Source organism: Electrona antarctica, assembly GCF_951216825.1.
Source record: "Electrona antarctica genome assembly, chromosome: 5".
NCBI classification, from domain to species: Eukaryota; Metazoa; Chordata; class Actinopteri; order Myctophiformes; family Myctophidae; genus Electrona; species Electrona antarctica.
The window spans coordinates 25659546-25677776 of NC_136810.1; the positions used below are offsets into that span (position 1 = coordinate 25659546).

The 18231-nt window shown below is 42.0% G+C and overlaps 1 protein-coding gene across 2 annotated transcripts in view; it reads left to right on the top strand.

Annotated features, from left to right (window-relative positions):
- The window catches only part of abcc8 (ATP-binding cassette, sub-family C (CFTR/MRP), member 8), a 129396-nt gene that overhangs the window by 28116 nt on the left and 83049 nt on the right, over positions 1-18231 (top strand). For both annotated transcript variants that reach the window (XM_079501909.1, XM_079501910.1), the window contains exons 7-13: positions 1082-1270; positions 3520-3684; positions 5542-5694; positions 11242-11376; positions 13357-13519; positions 15594-15634; positions 17483-17628. In XM_079501909.1, the coding sequence (XP_079358035.1) occupies positions 1082-1270; positions 3520-3684; positions 5542-5694; positions 11242-11376; positions 13357-13519; positions 15594-15634; positions 17483-17628 (992 nt within the window). The remainder of the gene's footprint in view (positions 1-1081; positions 1271-3519; positions 3685-5541; positions 5695-11241; positions 11377-13356; positions 13520-15593; positions 15635-17482; positions 17629-18231) is intronic.

Below are 18231 nucleotides of genomic sequence, written 5' to 3' on the forward strand. Positions count from 1 at the left end.
TATTTGAATGAAGTGAAATCACGGAATATACCTTTAAAACTGTAGACACAGCAATTTCTTCTGGTAATTAAGATTCAAGATTCAAGACTTTATTGCCATGTCAACAGAGTTGATTGGAATTTGTTTCAGTGCTCTAAAAACAGACATACAAATAGACACATATTCACATCACATATTCAGACAGTAGAAAGTACAAAAATCACATAAGACATAAAAATCACACAAAGACCAATAAATAAGAAGAATGCAAAACGTTACAATTCATGAGGGAGAGACCAATAAATAGGAAGAATGCAACGTTACAATACATGGTAAATAAATAGCAATTTCTCGCAGTTCAAGAGGGTCAGCATTCAGGAGGCGAACAGCCTCGGGATAAGTGCTGTTCTTAAAGCGGGAGGTATTGCACTTTAGAGACCGAAGTCTTTAACCTGAGGGCAGGGGTGCAAAATGAGAGCTGGCAGGGTGGGAGGGGTCGGCAATCACCTTCTGCATCCTATGCGTGTGGTGTAGATGGAGGAGACAGATGGGAGGTCGAGCCCAATTATTTTCCAATGCTCTTTAAAAGCTTTTATAGTGTGACCTTCAGTCAAAATGTTCTTTCCATCAAAGGTTGTCAATACTGGAATGAGCTGCCTGTCACACTGAGGGAGATCCCCACTTTCACAGATTTTAAAGGACAATTGAAACAGCAATAGTTTTAATCTTTTCTTATTTTCTTTATGCGCAAGTTACTTTACTTACAATTCTGTTGCCCTTTAAAAATGCTGCTAAACTAGATAGATGCACTTTTTACCTTGTACTTTGCTTCTTGTAGGCCTATGCTGTATGTATGTTTGTATGTTTTGTCTCGTAATGTACTGGTCGTGTACGTGCTTCACTGCCTGCCTGTTTTGTTTATATGTGTTGTGTGGATGAAAATTTAGCATCTTTGCTAATTCCGGTGTATTTAAGTTGCATTTATTTGTAATGTTCATTAATATGCTTGTCCCGTCAAAATAAACAAATAAAGTAAAGTAAAATAAAGTAAAGTAACCACTGTCTGTCTCGCTGATGTGTTCTATCAAACCTTTTCTTCCAGAGACCACAGGGCACTTCACCCCAGGGGCCCAAGTGGATCTGGCAGGCCTTGCGGAAGGCCTTCGGCAGACCCCTCATCCTTAGCATCACATTCCGCTTCTTGGCCGACCTGCTGGGCTTCGCCGGCCCTCTGTGCATCTCTGGCATCGTCCATCATATCAGCAAGGACAACCAAACCAACCAGCCACCGGTGGGAATGCAGTCTCATGACCTTCCACGCCATAGCAGTAGCTTAGCTTAGCATAGCATGACACCTGTGTGCTGTGACTGCAGAGCCATACTATAGGCGAATATTGTATTCATAGGCGACCATTTCCAAACTCGGCTTGTGATTGGTTGTCACTGTCAGTGGGGTAGGGAGCGCTGTGCTGTGTTCATTTGGACTTCATGTGGTTATGCCTACTAACCCTATCTCTAACTCTAACCTAAACATAACCGCAAGCACAGGAGCAACGCATCCCTCACCAACCTCAATCCGGTCGTTTTAACGCATACCTCACCAACCTCAATCCGGTCGTTTTAACGCATACCTCACCAACCTCAATCCGGTCGTTTTAACGCATACCTCACCAACCTCAATCCGGTCGTTTTAACGCATACCTCACCAACCTTAATCCGGTCGTTTTAACGCATACCTCACCAACCTCAATCCGGTCGTTTTAACGCATACCTCACCAACCTCAATCCGGTCGTTTTAACGCATCCCTCACCAACCGTAATCCAAAAACCGGTATATTGTCCAGCGAAACAAAAAAAAGTCTGCGGTTGTTGAAAAAATATTGGTGGCAGCAGGATTTGAACTCATGAAGCATGGATTGCAAGTCGGCATAGTAGTCCACTAAACTAGCAAGGCAGCTGGCTGAGTTAGGATTTGTGTTTGTATTAGAAGGCAAAGCTCTGGCGGGGTAAAACGAGCACACCCTAGGAAATGGTCGCCTATGAATACAATATTCGCATACTGCAAATGCAGACAAAAAAGAAAAGAGAGAAACAAGCCCAAAATGACATGTCATATTTTACCAGCTGCACGCACGCACGCATGCACGCACGCACGCACGCGCACACACACACACACACACACACACACACACACACACACACACACACACACACACACACACACACACACACACACACACACACACACACACTCATATTTTCAGCACCCTCTTGTGGACAAATGTTTGGACATAGTGACATGTATACAAACAGACGGACAGACAGACAGACAGACAGACAGACAGACAAGACGAGTCATTACAATATTTCCAGATGTACACTTTGAGTGGCATAATTAAACCACTTACTGTAGCAGATAGCATAATTAAACCACTTACTGTAGCAGATAGCAGCTGTGTTTGTGTGTGAAACTAAGACAGAGTAGGAAAGAACGAGAGGCAGAGATATAGTTGTATAGACAGAACGCAGACAAAGACAGACAGACACATGCAGCCGGCCCGTGACAACCAGTGTCAAACACTGTCTTCTAAAAGGTCAGCTCTGAGTTCCAATGGGATGTTTTATGATACTTTATCTCCCCAGCAGCACAGGCCCTGTTAAATATTTTTTTGCTATTAGCGATTCTCAGATTCCACATAGAGACTCAGACAGCTACTCTATCAGACTATCAATGTGCATCAGACAGACACTCTCTGTAGGAATAACTCCAATTATTCGTTCAGACACTCTCTGTAGGAATAACTCCAATTATTCGTTCAGACACTCTCTGTAGGAATAACTCCAATTATTCGTTTGAAGTCCATCCAGACAGCAGCAGAAGCAGCAGAGCAGACAGTATTATTTTCTTTGGTAAATAAATATAAATGGGCGCCTTTATCCAAGGTGGTTTACATAGATTGTGCATTTCATTCACACACCGATGGCGGTGGAAACCATGCAAGGCACCAACCAACACATCAGGAGCAATTAGGGGTTCAGTGACTTGCTCAAGGACACTTCGACACTAGCTCTGCGGGGCCCATGGGTTCGAACTGGCAACCTTGCGGTAACAATCCAGCCACTCTACCCCTGAGCCACCGCCACCCTTCTTTATAGAGAAAGAGCAGTCTTAATAACTTTCAACCTGGCGTTCCTTGTTTGGGTAAATTGTCATTGTAGACAAAGGTTTTCAAAACATTAAATAGAGTCTGAGGATTTGATGGTGTGGTCTGGTACTCACGTAGTTATCATCTTATCAAAAAAATCTAACGTCAATCAAATGTAAGTGATAACATAAACGGACATATTTGCTCCTTATTCACTTTCGCTATCCAGCTCAGTCTCCTGATATCATCCCTAGATAACAAAGTAAGAGGTGTCTGCTTTATTTAAGTTTGATTAAGTGTTCAGATAGTAGCTCCCATAATGAGAGATAATGATGCCATGTAGTATATTATAGGTCTAGATCTGGTCCTCACCCACTTTCCTCTCTCCTTCCAGATCAGGCTGATGGGGATCTATTTCATTTCCTCCAAGGGCTTCCTGGAGAATGCTTACGTGCTGACTGTGTTGCTGTTCTTCGCCCTGCTCCTGCAGAGGACCTTCCTGCAGGCTTCTTACTATGTGGCCATCGAGACGGGCATCAACCTGCGAGGAGCCATTCAGGTAGCCCACCGATCCTTAGCATCGTCCATGATTATTGCCATGACATGTCATAATCACTCACTCTCTCAGTCTCTTACTCTCTCTCTCTCTCTCTCTCTCTCTCTCTCTCTCTCTCTCTCTCACTCACACTCAGTCTCTTACTCTCTCTCTCTCTCTCTCTCTCTCTCTCTCACAGTCTCTAAAGCTGCGTTCAGACATGAATGTATATATTCGCCTCGGTTCGTCCCGTTTGTACCGCGCCGCACCCATTTGCGCAATTTTTGTCTTTGCATTGACTTTGTATGTAATCGCGCCGCTCTAACCGTCCAAGTCTGAACACACCTTTACTCTCTCTCACTTGTCTCTCACCATCCCACTCTCTCCTAGCCTGGTTTCCAGCCTGATCCACTGCGTTCCATGATTTGTTTTGTCACTTTGCTACAGTAAGTGACAAACCAAACCACGGAACAGCTTGGAAACAAAACTACCACTCCCCCTCCCTCACCAGTCACCACCCCATATCTCTCTCTCTCTCTCTCTCACCAATTTGGAGCGCGGGTGTGGGGTGTGGTGGGGTGTGGTCACTGTGGTGGGGTGGCGGCAACACCAGTTGATATGTGAAACTGGTTTCACATATCAATTAGCTGTGATTCGCTACAACAGAAAATTGCATGCATAGGGGTTGCCAGTGCCAATCTTTTGTGGTTTTGTTTTGTTTTTCGCCCATGTCTTTAAGGGAATCGAACCTCAGTCTCCCACTCGGCAAACCAACGCTCAACAGACCAATAGAGCTGGCAGAGTTGTTGTGGTCTTGTCTGGGGCACTAGCTTGCAATGACAGAACATTTTCATGGGACACAATATATTATCTTATCATGCATGCTGCTTCATTTGGACTTGTCTTCGATTATCTGTCTTCTGCTCCTGGCCCCCTGCCATTGTAGCTGTCAGTGAAATGTGCTGTCACTTATGAGTTATAGCTACTCAAAGCAACGTGTGTCAGAAAGATCAATAAACTTCAATAATCCTTCTTTTTGTAATGTTCTTTGCCATGCCTTAACTCTTAAATAAAAAAGGCTTTTTGTTCACCTCACTGGAACAGAGTGCCTTGGATCCTCTTCTTTAATGCTATGATTTAACCTCGCCAACGAGCACCTGTATTCAGTTCAACAAACAAAGGACCACGGCAGCGCTCCCTTCCTCTATTCATACTTTGATTTGTAGTTAGTATGGGGTAGAGCAAAAACAACTCACAGACGTAGATTCACCCAGACGTGGTTGAGCGCAGCCTATTTGATACATTTGTTATTTGGCACGCAGACTCCCGATTAGATGTCCAGGTGGTTTCCTTTACTCATACTGTATGTCTTTAACCCGACCTGAGACAGATTTTACAATTGCCTTCTAAGCCAGTAGTTCTTTACTACTACTACTTTTCGTGCCAAGGACCCCCAAATTAATACGGTATATGAAAATGTTTTGTTGTAGGGACCCTCAGAAGAGAACATCTGTGTTTAAAAAAAATCTACATTTCAAAGATTTTCCAAACACAAAAAATAGCTGATGTACAAGCTTACAGCACGGCACGAGGTGACGTGCTGTGGCCTTGTAGATCTACTACTTTTGAGAACCACTGTTCTGAATCCTCCTAAAAACGTATGTCGCTACATACACTGTACAGTGTATATGTATAGCTAAAATTTGAAATGGCAGATGCTTTCCCGGTTTTAATGGGTTACAGTAATAGATAATAACTGAAAAAGTGGGGGGACCACAAGTCCTCTGCCCCCCACCCCACCCCACCCCTCCAATCCTATTATTCATTATTGTGTGGTTTGTAGCCTAGCTTTACTCTCCTCTCTCGATCTCCTTTCTGCAGACTAAAATCTACAACAAGATCATGCGTCTGTGTTCGTCCTCCATGACGGGTGAGCTAACCGTGGCTCAGATCTGCAACCTGGTGGCCATCGACACCAACCAGCTCATGTGGTTCTTCTTCCTCTGTCCCAACCTGTGGGCCATGCCAGTGCAGGTGAGACTCAAGCACCGTTTCCATATAAAACTATTGTTCTTTTCCCATGTTTTTTCCCCCTAACCGTTTTATCACAGCTGAGCAGAGCAGAGCAGAGCAGAGCAGCACCGGGTAGTGCCAGATGCCAGATTTTGGACCTCGTGCCAATTCTGATTTTGGAGAGTACATCTTTGATCACCAATTACCAACGTTTTGACCGATATTTCCTAAACAAAGTGTGAAATATTGAAATAAATTTGAAACATAGATTTGATTCAAGTTTCTATTTGAGAACATTATTAAGCAACGAAATATATAAGAATGAACACAAGTATCTTTTTACTTACTTTAACAAACTCGTTAATATAAAATATAGGCTACACAAACTGTGTAAGTTATTTTATTGATTACTCTATCTATGAGCTCACAATGTGTCATGAATGATGTGATGCGCTTGTAGTTTAGCTATTTTTTTAGAATGCTATTGTTATAAGTGCTGTTTGTCAGCTTCCAAACAAATTGTTGACAAACTCACTGATGCACCCATTCTGTGGTTGTAGGCGTACGCAGGCATAAAGAAATCCAATGTGCACAGGCAGAACTCATTTTTGCTTTGCTTTAATAGAAAATAAAGTGCATATATGACATTCTTTCTGTTCTCTGTGCTGCTGGTAAAAACAGTGTCTCCACGTAGGTGCATAATTTCCCCCTCACACCTGTCCATAATTATAGTCTAGGCCTGGGAGGCGTGCCCGTCTGTGCCCAAACAATAATTCAATTAGCCACTAATCAAAATCAAACTATTAAGGCTAAATAACAGAAATAATAATCAGAAAATACAAAAACAGTTAAATGGCTTCTACAGCTATAATTAATAATAGCATGCCCAAAATAGGTATTTCCAGGTTGAAAGTGGTTAGAAATTGTGACATGTCGGAGGTGCATAATTGCCATTACCGATGTTGTCAAATAAAGCCAAATAATGGCTGATATATTTTCCAAACCGATAGGGCGGGCTCTACAAGCCACTATCCATTGGGAAATGGTTTTGTTTTGTGTTACATGTGGTTCTATGATCTTGATCATAATACTGACCTAAAAGGTGTCCTTCACAGACAGAATTGTCACGGTTGAACAACGCAGGGTCAGGTCAGGGCAGGGCAGAGATTTCCCGAATTATAATTACATTACATTACATTACATTACATTACAGTCATTTAGCAGACGCTTTTATCCAAAGCGACTTACAATAAGTGTATTCAACATAGGTAGGGAACAAAAACTACTAATCACCAGAAGTCTTTAGTGCATTTTCTGCAAAAACAAGCAACCAAGAGTATACCTAGCGCTAAGGTAAAAGTGCAATATATCAGCTACCTATTTCCTTAAACAGATGAGACAAAATAGCTAAATCAAATGAGCATGAGCTAAAACAATTAAGTGTATCGACTAAACAAGATCCAATAAACAATACAACAATAGAAAACAAGCGTTCGTACAGCTAGTTAACAACAAGTAGGTCAGGCAGAGAGGAAGGGTAGTGTTTAATTAGAATGGATTGACATGCACGCCTTACGTGTATAGCAGATTGCGACCATGTGACCTTCTTGAGAAGGTCTGCATGAAATGTCAAGTATAATTCATTTATTTTTGTTATTTCCAGCTTTAAATTCTCAGGAGGGAAATGAAAGGGCTATTAATAAAATCTAATAAAACAAATCATACAGCTGGCCTCGGAGATGCTCAAGAAGTATAATATATCAATATTTCTTGCTTGCTCCCTCTTTTTATGTGACAGATGCCATGATATGTGTATAGTATGTATAGTATACCATAAGAAACCTGGTCGGTTAGACCTGTCTTTGATAATGTCAGTTGAAATATGATTGTATCACAGAGAAATTATTGATATTCATATATGAAGTCCAAAATGCAGTTGACTCAAACCGCAAGTATTCATAACAAGTTAACAACACTGTCACTAATGGCTAAACACTGTTGGTTAAGGACAGGTTAGACACTGTTATTTCTGTTAAGGTTGGGGTGAATTCGTTTTTTTTAGGGTTAATATGCAGTCTATTGTCAAAACAGTCATATTTCTGGCTTTAGATAAGTGTTGATTTTGATGACGATGAGATGACGCTTACATACATTGTCCAAGGTATTTGTCTTGGAGGCTGTAGAGTCAGCTAGGTCGGGAGGTAACAGGGGGTGCACGGCCCAAAAAGTTCGAGAACCACTGGTGTAGACCTTTCTTTTTACTTCTTACTTTTCCTCTTTGCTTTATACAGTAGGATTGCTTATTGTACAAAACCAAGCAAATGACAAAATCAATATCTAACATTAAGTTCTCCAAGCCTTTATCCTAAATAACTATCATTTCCATTCTATAATTTCTTTCAGACTGCAGGCTCCACACAAATGGAAAAAAATGAATTAGAAGAATTTGAGTGAATGGTTTAATCGAAGGTCTCTCTTATCTTGCTCATGCAGTGCTGTATCTAATATTCAATCTAATCTAATCTACACAATGCTGTGGAAACACTTTGTTTTAGATCCGCAATGTGGCTGAACTAATCACCCTGGCAGCCTGCTGTGTTAACTCAGCTGGAACCAGGCAGCATATGCCTCTTTGGTACTCTTCCATCAGGGGAATGTGAACAGAATCAGTATTCCAACTGTTTGCACTTGTCTGCACCACACAGACAAGTGCCATAATCTTGTCAAGGAAACCTAGCTTCTGCAGTGCACTCTAGTCATTTTCTACAGCCCCAGAAATTTGTGACTGGGGGGGTAAATGGTAAATGGTGCATTTATATAGCGCCTTTATCCAAGGCGGTTTACATAGATTGTGCAGTACATTCACCCATTCACACACACATTCATACACCGATGGCAGCGGAAACCATGCAAGGCACCAACCAGCACATCGTTCAGTGGCATGGCAACCTTGCGGTTACCATCCAGCCACTCTACCCCTGAGCCCTGAGCCCCCCGCCCCTATGGGGCCCCCCATAGCCCCCCGCCCTATGGGGGCGGGGGCTATGGGGGGCTGGCTTTTTTAATGCATTTTGGTTTACATAGAAGTCAGTCAATTGGGTTGACTGAATTGAGCCATCCCTGAGCCCATGTCCAATTATCTCCATAGATAGTTCTGGCAGAGAGCAATCCTCACCATGCTAAAGTTAGTACGTTGGAAAATCGTGAGTGTTAATTTAACTCAGAGAGTAAAATGATAATGTGTAAAGGCAGTTGAATCGCTTACTGTAGGAGGAAGAGCCAGGGGCGAAGAGGGCTGTCAGTGCGTCGGTTGATATATTTACACATCGTTGGGTGTGATTCGCTTTAAAGACCTGGGATTGTATGTGCGTGGGGGAGGCGTCACGACTCCACGGATGTAAAGTCATAGTTGCATAACGTGATTAACGTCAACAATTTGATGTATTTATTTATGTGCCATCCAACTGTGCATGTGGCAGGTACAGTAAGACTGCCACTGATTCATTTATTTTCTGGGCTGTACACAAACAAAGACTGAGCCCCAGCGCGTCCCCAACCCCCGCACACGCATGCCATGCATGCACTTATTCCCTCACTTATCCTCACTTTATGCCAAGCCTTGGCTTGCCTCCTGGTGATGGATGAAGGACACAGAGAGTATGTTGGTGTGAAATGTTCCATCGTTCTCCATCTGTCTGTGTGTGTCTCCTGGGAAGGTGGGATACAGTAGCTGCTACTTAGCAGGAGCAGTGCATGCATGATGGAAGAAGTACTACTAAAAGTAGGGATGTGCCGATGACTCTGAGACATTTTGGCCGATATCGATATCCGATATAATTAATTGCTGGCCGATAACCGATATTACCGATGTCGATACGATCTCATTCTGTATTAAAAGTTTATAATAATGTAATGTAAAATACATGTAACAGGGTATCTGCTGCACTGCAAGTCAGATTTAACTTTAATACCTTATATTTAATATTGTGTGAGCTTGTAGATCTGTTCAAGCTGATACTTTCGGCTTGTTTATCTCTAAAGACAATCGGACCGATTAATTGATGCTGATTTATCAAAAAACAACTAGAATCGGCCGATACCGATGTGTTTGCAGATTAATCTCCCATCCCTAGCAAAAACCTATAGCTGCATCTGCATGTCCGAAATCATTCATTATGGGCAAAGACCCGTACCATTTATCATATAAGGAGGACAAGCACTTTGCAATCAATATAATTTATTAACACTGGCACACAAATACACAGGGGGAAAAGGTCACACTGTTCCCCCATTTCTCAAACTCTTACCACTTGAAAAATGTACCTTCTACTTTTTTTCCTTTCCTTGTTTCATTGTTTTTGTTCTTTATATCATTTTAAAAGTGTCTTATGCGTATGATTATGTCAGAGCCATCTAAGCCTTTATAAATGTCTATGGCTCCAACTGAATAGAAATACATGGACAACGCAGCACAATACAATATTAATAATATTAACCACTCCAAATATCATATCAACCAAATTGAATAATCAGAACAAATACCAGACACTAAATAATAATACTAATACTAATACTAATACTAATACTAATACTAATACTAATACTAATACTAATAATAATAATAATAGTCCTAATCATAACTACAGCTGGAGGCCATAACAATGGGCAGTTTAGAAATCGATGGTCAGGTTTGCTTGCAACATGCAATTGGTTTTAGTGTTTTTATCATTTGATTTCTGTATACTTAGATAGATAGATAGAGTTTTTATTAAAGTGTCCTACATCATACGATGCCGAGCCTGCACAGGCTTACAAGACACTCACAAAATTGTACATATATAATGATACATATACACAAATAGACAGTTACTCATGGATACATCGTTCTCCAACGTAACTGCCATGCCTTCTCTATGAATTTTCCAAAAACAAAAACGTCATTACTGAACAACCAATTTAACATAAAATACTACACTTTATGCCTGTATGTCTACTATTTTATGTCTTTATGTCTCTCTGGGTTATAATTCACTCCCCATCAGTGTATAACGTGTGCATAACAACAACCATATCTTGATGATAGCAGTGATGTGTGATGATAAATAATAATGATGAAGGTGGCTTACAGTACTAGCTAGTGTTAAGTGGCAGAGCCAAACTGCCTTGTACTGTAGCTCTTTATTAATTAAATGTATTCTAATGTACATGCATGTACACTGCTGTCTTCATGATTGAGGACATTGCTTCCCTGAATGTATACTTTGCACGTACATTACAAGCTTCATCCCATGCGCGACAGAAGGTCAATAGGGAGCAGTGTCAAATGCAATTTAGATGTACCTCTTTTTGAAATGCAATTAATTCTTCTCCGCTTTTCTTCGACAAGGCACCTGATGATGCCTCTCTCTCGGTCTCTTTCACGCATGCACAGTCTATCCCTGCCATCCCACTAACCTGTCTGTATTCTCAGATCATCGTAGGAGTGATCCTCCTCTATTACCTCTTGTCTGTATTCTCAGATCATCGTAGGAGTGATCCTCCTCTATTACCTCTTGTCTGTATTCTCAGATCATCGTAGGAGTGATCCTCCTCTATTACCTCTTGGGAATCAGTGCTTTGATCGGGGCGACTGTCATCGCTGTGTTGGCTCCGGTCCAGTACTTTGTGGCCACCAAACTGTCCGAAGCACAAAAGAGCGCTCTGGTGAGTCTTTATACAAAGTCCTGTTGATCAACTGTTGTTGTTATCTCCAGGTGTTTTGTGTCCTTGTAATGCAAGGTGCTGACTGCACCAAGGGAACCAATCAACCAACATTGATTTATCCATAATCACAGCTATTGAAGTAGTGGTTGTAATGATTTTGTTGAATAATGGTGGCACATGCACACACCTACGCACAAACGCACGCACGTACACACGCACACACACACACACACACACACACACACACACACACACACACACACACACACACACACACACACACACACACACACACACACACACACACACACACACACACACACACACACACACACACACACACCAAGTGGGAAGCAGAACAAACTAGAACTAGAATAATATTACCATTTGCTGGTACAAATGGTGTAACCATAAAGACACTGTGAACCTTGAAAATAAGCACATACACAAGCAAGCAAGATTAATTTCCCTTAAGAATTATTATCATTTTCTTATATCTGGTTGAATGGAACAGAATAAATTGAATGTCTCTAATGTGTTCATCTTGGCCATTGAATCAGATTATATTAATTTAATTTAAGCATTTATTCACTCATGCCCACAAGGCTATTCCACTGTAATGAGAAACCCTAATCACACTTTTATTGTGAAGTTATGTCTGTGCAATTGCAATTATGGCTCTACATGGCCATGGGCCATTATCATTGAACCATGTAGAAGACATGGACATCATTTAGCACTCTTGCACTACAGTGTGTGTGTGTGTGTGTGTGTGTGTGTGTGTGTGTGTGTGTGTGTGTGTGTGTGTGTGTGTGTGTGTGTGTGTGTGTGTGTGTGTGTGTGTGTGTGTGTGCGTGTGTGTGCTAATTATCCAATTAACAATATAAACATCATAGGATGTCCTTTTTATCCGCGAGGGGAATTAATCTTGCTTGGTCCAGTACAGATAAAAACATGATTAAAACATATTTAATTAAACAGTTAAAAGACACTACATTAAAACGACCAACTATAAATCTAAAATATCTAAAAGATTATATCATTTTTGTAATTGTTTTCTTTCTTTTTTAACGAAAAGCAATCTCCTCTACACAGTCTGAGAATGAGTGCATGGGTGTGCATATGCACATGCATTTGTGTGTGCGCTCTTGCGTGCGTGCAAGTGTGATTGGGGGTTATGTTAAGTCCAGTTTAACCAGGCGAGGGGGTTCTGGGGGGGTTATGTCTATTAAGGAGACTAATGGCAGAGGGGATAGGCAGCGGTGGCCGAACGGTTTGCGGAGCGGTCTTGTTATCGGAAGGTCGCCAGTTCGAATCCCCGGACCGGCACGTTAAAATTACCACCGCTGAAGTGCCCTTGAGCAAGGCATTGAACCCCTACCATGAAATGTTCTATGAGCAGGGTCTGGCTGTAAACAAGCATCTCGAGCTTAGTCCATTCACCCTGGGTAAACAAAGAACTTTGCTTTGATATTACTGACACTGTCGTTTTTCTTCTTCAATAAAGTGGCAGCAAATCTGCTGCTGCTAAAGGACAGGATCTGAAAGCAGGTGCCAAGCTTTCTCCCCTGCCCTCCAGCCACTGCAGGGCTGAGCACTGCATCACGTAGAGCTTTCTCCCCTGCCCTCCAGCCACTGCAGGACTGAGCACTGCATCACGTAGAGCTTTCTCCCCTGCCCTCCAGCCACTGCAGGGCTGAGCACTGCATCACGTAGAGCTTTCTCCCCTGCCCTCCAGCCACTGCAGGGCTGAGCACTGCATCACGTAGAGCTTTCTCCCCTGCCCTCCAGCCACTGCAGGGCTGAGCACTGCATCATGTAGAGCTTTCTCCCCTGCCCTCCAGCCACTGCAGGGCTGAGCACTGCATCACGTAGAGCTTTCTCCCCTGCCCTCCAGCCACTGCAGGGCTGAGCACTGCATCACACAGAGCTTGGATCCCAATGGCTCAATGTAATCAAAGCCTGCTCGTTCTATTTCAGGAATACTCCAGTGAGCGGCTGAAGAAGACCAATGAATTACTCCGTGGCATCAAGCTGTTAAAACTCTACGCCTGGGAGCACATCTTCTGTGACAGCATCGAGGAGACGAGGAGCAAAGAGCTCTCCAGTCTGCAGACGTTCGCTTTCTACACAACCATATCCAGTATGTAATGTTATGTCATACTATAGGTATAGTATGACCCCAAACAAACAGAGCACATTCAAACTGTACCGCCCTTGGTAGAGATAGAGTTAAGGAGTCTCAAGTTGCCAGATGGTCAGAGAAAGTGATTCAATCTGTCCATGGTTTTTATTAGGGCTGGGACTTGATTAAGAAAATATATATAATTCATTCGAGGCATTTTAATTAATTCATCGAAATTAATCGCATTTTAATTGCATATCAATATTTGACCTGAGAAGCCTTTTTTCAATTAAAACGGATTTTGGTATTTTCCCAAGCAAAGCGGTCTGATCGGCTTATTCTCCCATTGCGTGCGCCAGTATGATCTGTACACCTGAAATGTGTCCAAATTGTCTGTGGGGCAAAAACTAAGCTGAACTAAGCTAAACATTATTGTTTCTGTAATTAATCCAAATTAATTATTTCTGTGCCGCTAGCTGTTAGCATGAATGTAGTTAACCTTTGCCACCATCAGCGTTCACTTTAAGAGGAGTTTCCACCCCCCGCCAGCCCCATACACACACTCAATAAGAGGAGTTTCCACCCCCCGCCAGCCCCATACACACACTCAATACACACACTTTGCTATCATTAGCACACACTGCTTACCTCTCGCCAGAAACGTTTACATGTTGGGAGCGACGTCACAAATGACATCTGAACTTTGGATTTCTGAAGATCCACCAAGGACAGCTCTCCTGGATTCCGACTTATGGAGGTTTGAAAATCCTCCTTTGAACTGCGGTAAACGGAGATCCGATTTAACGTCCCATAGCTGGTGGTGACGGAGGCGTTGCATATGCAACCGGATCAATGTTAAAAGCTGCCTTGGGGCTCAACCATTATATACATAGAGTATATGTTAGGGTCCGTATATATATACGGACATGGTAGAGAAATAATTAATCAGTTAAACTCCCAGCCCTAGTTTTTATATTTATAAAATCCACAGACTTAACCACTTTCAGAGATGAAAGTATGAAAGTATTAACCAATGAAAGAAAAAGAGCTTTTGACTATATACATTCTGGTTATTTTCTCAATTTCCTAAAAAGTAACAGTTTTGCAGGGTTTTGCCCGACAGTGATGATGTTATGGTCACTTAATATTTATTCCAACGTGTACATTTTCAGTGGTTTGTAAATTGTGTCTGTGGGACTGAAAAAAGGTCTGTGCACATTGAAAAAGCCTCACCAAGTTGATTGCATCAGTGTGAACTGGGTTTGTAAGCTGCATTTTGAACTCATGCTAGTGATCTCGGATTTCTTTTTTAAATGGCTTCATGACCGGGATAAATATTTCTGGTATTTGTGAATCTATTTGTGGCCCACATACAGATAGGCAGTGAACATTGAACAACGAGAAAAGTGTACTCCTCTGAACGAATAGCTCTGCCAGGCTGGGTTGCTAGCCAGGGCTGTGTAAGTCGTGGATTGGGCAACACTAGGGTTAATTTGTTTAACGCTCAGAAAACCAGCGATAGACAATTTTCAACAGATCTGCAAATTTTAACCTGACTCTGCCAGATTGCGGCAGTATTGAGTTCACAAGTTCCCTCCTCCTGCCTCGATCTGGGCTCTCTCAAGCAGAAACGATGAACCGGAAGCAGCGGGACAACAATCTGATATCTCCATAATAATTTAGAGTTGTAGTCTTGTTAGGTTGCGTTTACATTTGTGATGTGGCACAGCTTCAATATGTCATCAGTGTCGTGTTGATCCCACCTCTAGCGGCCTCATACGGCTGCCCATCGCTCCGGTCTGATTTGGTCCGGAGTACATCGTCTCTGCACGAGAGACACCAGACTCTCCCTTCTGGCAGAATGCAAATGTTGTCCAGCAGGGGGAGTGGTTTTACCATGCAAATTTGGGAAATAAGATAATATTGTTTGATGTGAATGTTGTTCAGTTTTTGAGGATATGGAACATTAAGAATAAGAGGGCCTTGATATAGAATCATATTACTGTGTGTCTGCATAGTTGTCTACCTGCATTGTTTGAACTCCAGTAGGTGCATAACGACTTATGTTATGTTTCCCTCGTGTTCTTTTCAGTTTTCATGAATGCAGCCATTCCTATAGCAGCCGTGCTCACGGTGAGTACACTCTGATCCTGCATGTGATCTCATCTGAATGATAGCTAAAGATCTACATATAAACACGCCTCATGGGCTTCGACAAATAAACTATGCAATATACTGGGATCTATAGGGTCTGTCCATTGCTCTGTGTACAGCACTGGTTCTCAAAGTGTTGTCCGAGGACCCCCAGTTGTCCGTTGTCCGTGAGGGGGTTCCGGGCAAAACTGATGAACACTTTTAATACATAAGCCCTATTTTATTTTTCGGCTATGCAAAAATAGCCTATCTGCGAACAACTGGTCTACAGTACATATACGTTGTGCGATTAAAGGCTAGATACTGCAAGGTGGATATGCACACTGATGTGAGCCAATGATTATTGCTTTTTCATGGTTATATTTTTTGCAAAAATGAGTGGCTTGCTATTCATAATCCCATTTATTGTATGGCCTCAACAAACCAAATCGATATGTATATATAATAAAATAATTAAAAATACTTTTTTTTACAGGGAATGCATTTTTAAATTATTGTATTGGCTTACAAATCTTATCTTATCTGCTTCCATACCCATAGCAACGTAGAAACAGAGGTGGAAAAGAAGTCTGTTACTCAGACACCACAGGCCACAGATTGCCTTGATTCAGAATAGAGTATTCAATAAGTAATAAATAATAGTGATCAATAGTGAAAGTGATACAAAATAATTACTCCTTCCCCTGGTCTAAACAGTGTCTGTGGCCAGTTTGGTGGTCAACAAAATATCCAGTCTGTCTGTGAATGTCCAGTGACATGATTTCACAGGGACCATTCTGTATCTTTAGCAGCCCATCAAAGCAGCCCATCAAAGTGCATGGGTTGAGTGGTGCTGGTGCTAATTGTAAAATGGCAAGCAGACAATCAATTTGTCTGAAGTACAAGTTATTGTCCAGATTGATTGCTGGAAATGAGAAGTTTGACAGTCTTTTGTCAGAGAACTAGTTTGCTCTCGAGGTACAGACTATAGGTCAGTGGTTCCCAAAGTGGGGTCCGGGGACCCCCAGGGGTCCTTGAGGGAGTTCCAGGGGGTCCCCAGCTAAATGATAGTTAGGAAACAAATGGACCCTTATGGGTCTGTAACTCTGAGACTGTACGAATGGAACCAAATGGACCCTAACGTGTCCATTTGGTTCCATTTGTACACTCTCAGAGTTAAATTAACTTTGATTTTAAAATATACATTGGGGTCCCAGAGACATACATGCCATTAAATAGCGGGCCATAGCCTAATTCAGGTCAAACTGGGGGCCCTTGAAATGAAAATGTGTGAAAATCACTGCCGCACGAATCTTCTCTTATGGGGGTTCCTGGCATATCTTTTCAAATGGGGGTCCGCAGGCTAATGAGTATCATTTTGGGGGTCCTTGACATGAAAAAGTTTGGGAACCACTGGACTACAGTAGGTCACAAATACTCGTCAGAAAAGTGTCGTGTTTACTTCCATTGTATGGGAGGGGCGGAGTGTCCAGTTGTGGCGAGTTGATGTTCAATGCGTGCAGTTCAATATTGGTATTAGTTTGACCGGGAGTCAAGCAGTCATTTCTCTTTTTTCTCGTGTAGTTTTCTTTCACTGAGCCAACCACTCCAAAGTATAAGTCGAAATGTTTTGAAAAATTGAAAATGTGTGCAAATCTTTGAATATATATAACGTTTTTAACTCCAATATTTGCATCTGGGAGGTTCCTGGAACAACATGTATTCAGATGGGGGTCCGTGGACAAATACAGATAATTCTGGGGGTCCTTGTTAAAGGAGTTCAGTTCCCCATTGATAACATCAGAAAGAAAATGTAAAAGCCACATCTTTCTCACAATCTTTCCGTAGACATTTGTGGTCCATGTTCACATCTCGGAGGACGCAGACTTGTCCCCTGCGGTGGCCTTCGCCTCTCTGTCCCTTTTCCACATCCTGGTCACCCCCCTCTTCCTTCTGTCCAGCGTTGTGAGATCTACCGTCAAAGCGCTGGTCAGGTGAGCAATGCCTGCTTCCCACAATGCATTTGAACCCATTCTAGATGGGAACCCCTTTTGGTGTTTATAGCATTATGTTATACTTTAGCTATTGAAAAATAGCAGATCTACAAGCTCATAGTGTGGCACCGAGTGCCGCGCTACGAGCTTGTAGGTTTGCTATTTTTGAAAAATCGTGAAAATGTGTCGCAAATCTTTGAATATATTATATCAGAGCGAACGTTTTTAACTCATATCTTTGTTTCTGGAGGGGGGGGGGGGGGGGGGGGTCCCTGGAACTACATATTTTCAGATGGGGGTCGGTGGCTAATTACATATAATGTTTGGGGTCCTTGACATGAAATAGTTTGAGAACCACTGACAGAAACAGGTTTTTCAGAAAAGTGTCATTTCTTTGGGTTTATAATCAATTTTCAAGAAAATCTAATTATACAGCGATTAACCTTAGAAAGAATAAATGGTAAATGAATGCTAAATGGTGCATTTCAAATTTTCCTTTTTTCCAAAGCACTTACGTGAACTACATTGCATGCATCCAATCACACACACACTGATGGCGGAGGAAACCATGCAAGGGACCGACTTCACAACTTCAATTCAATT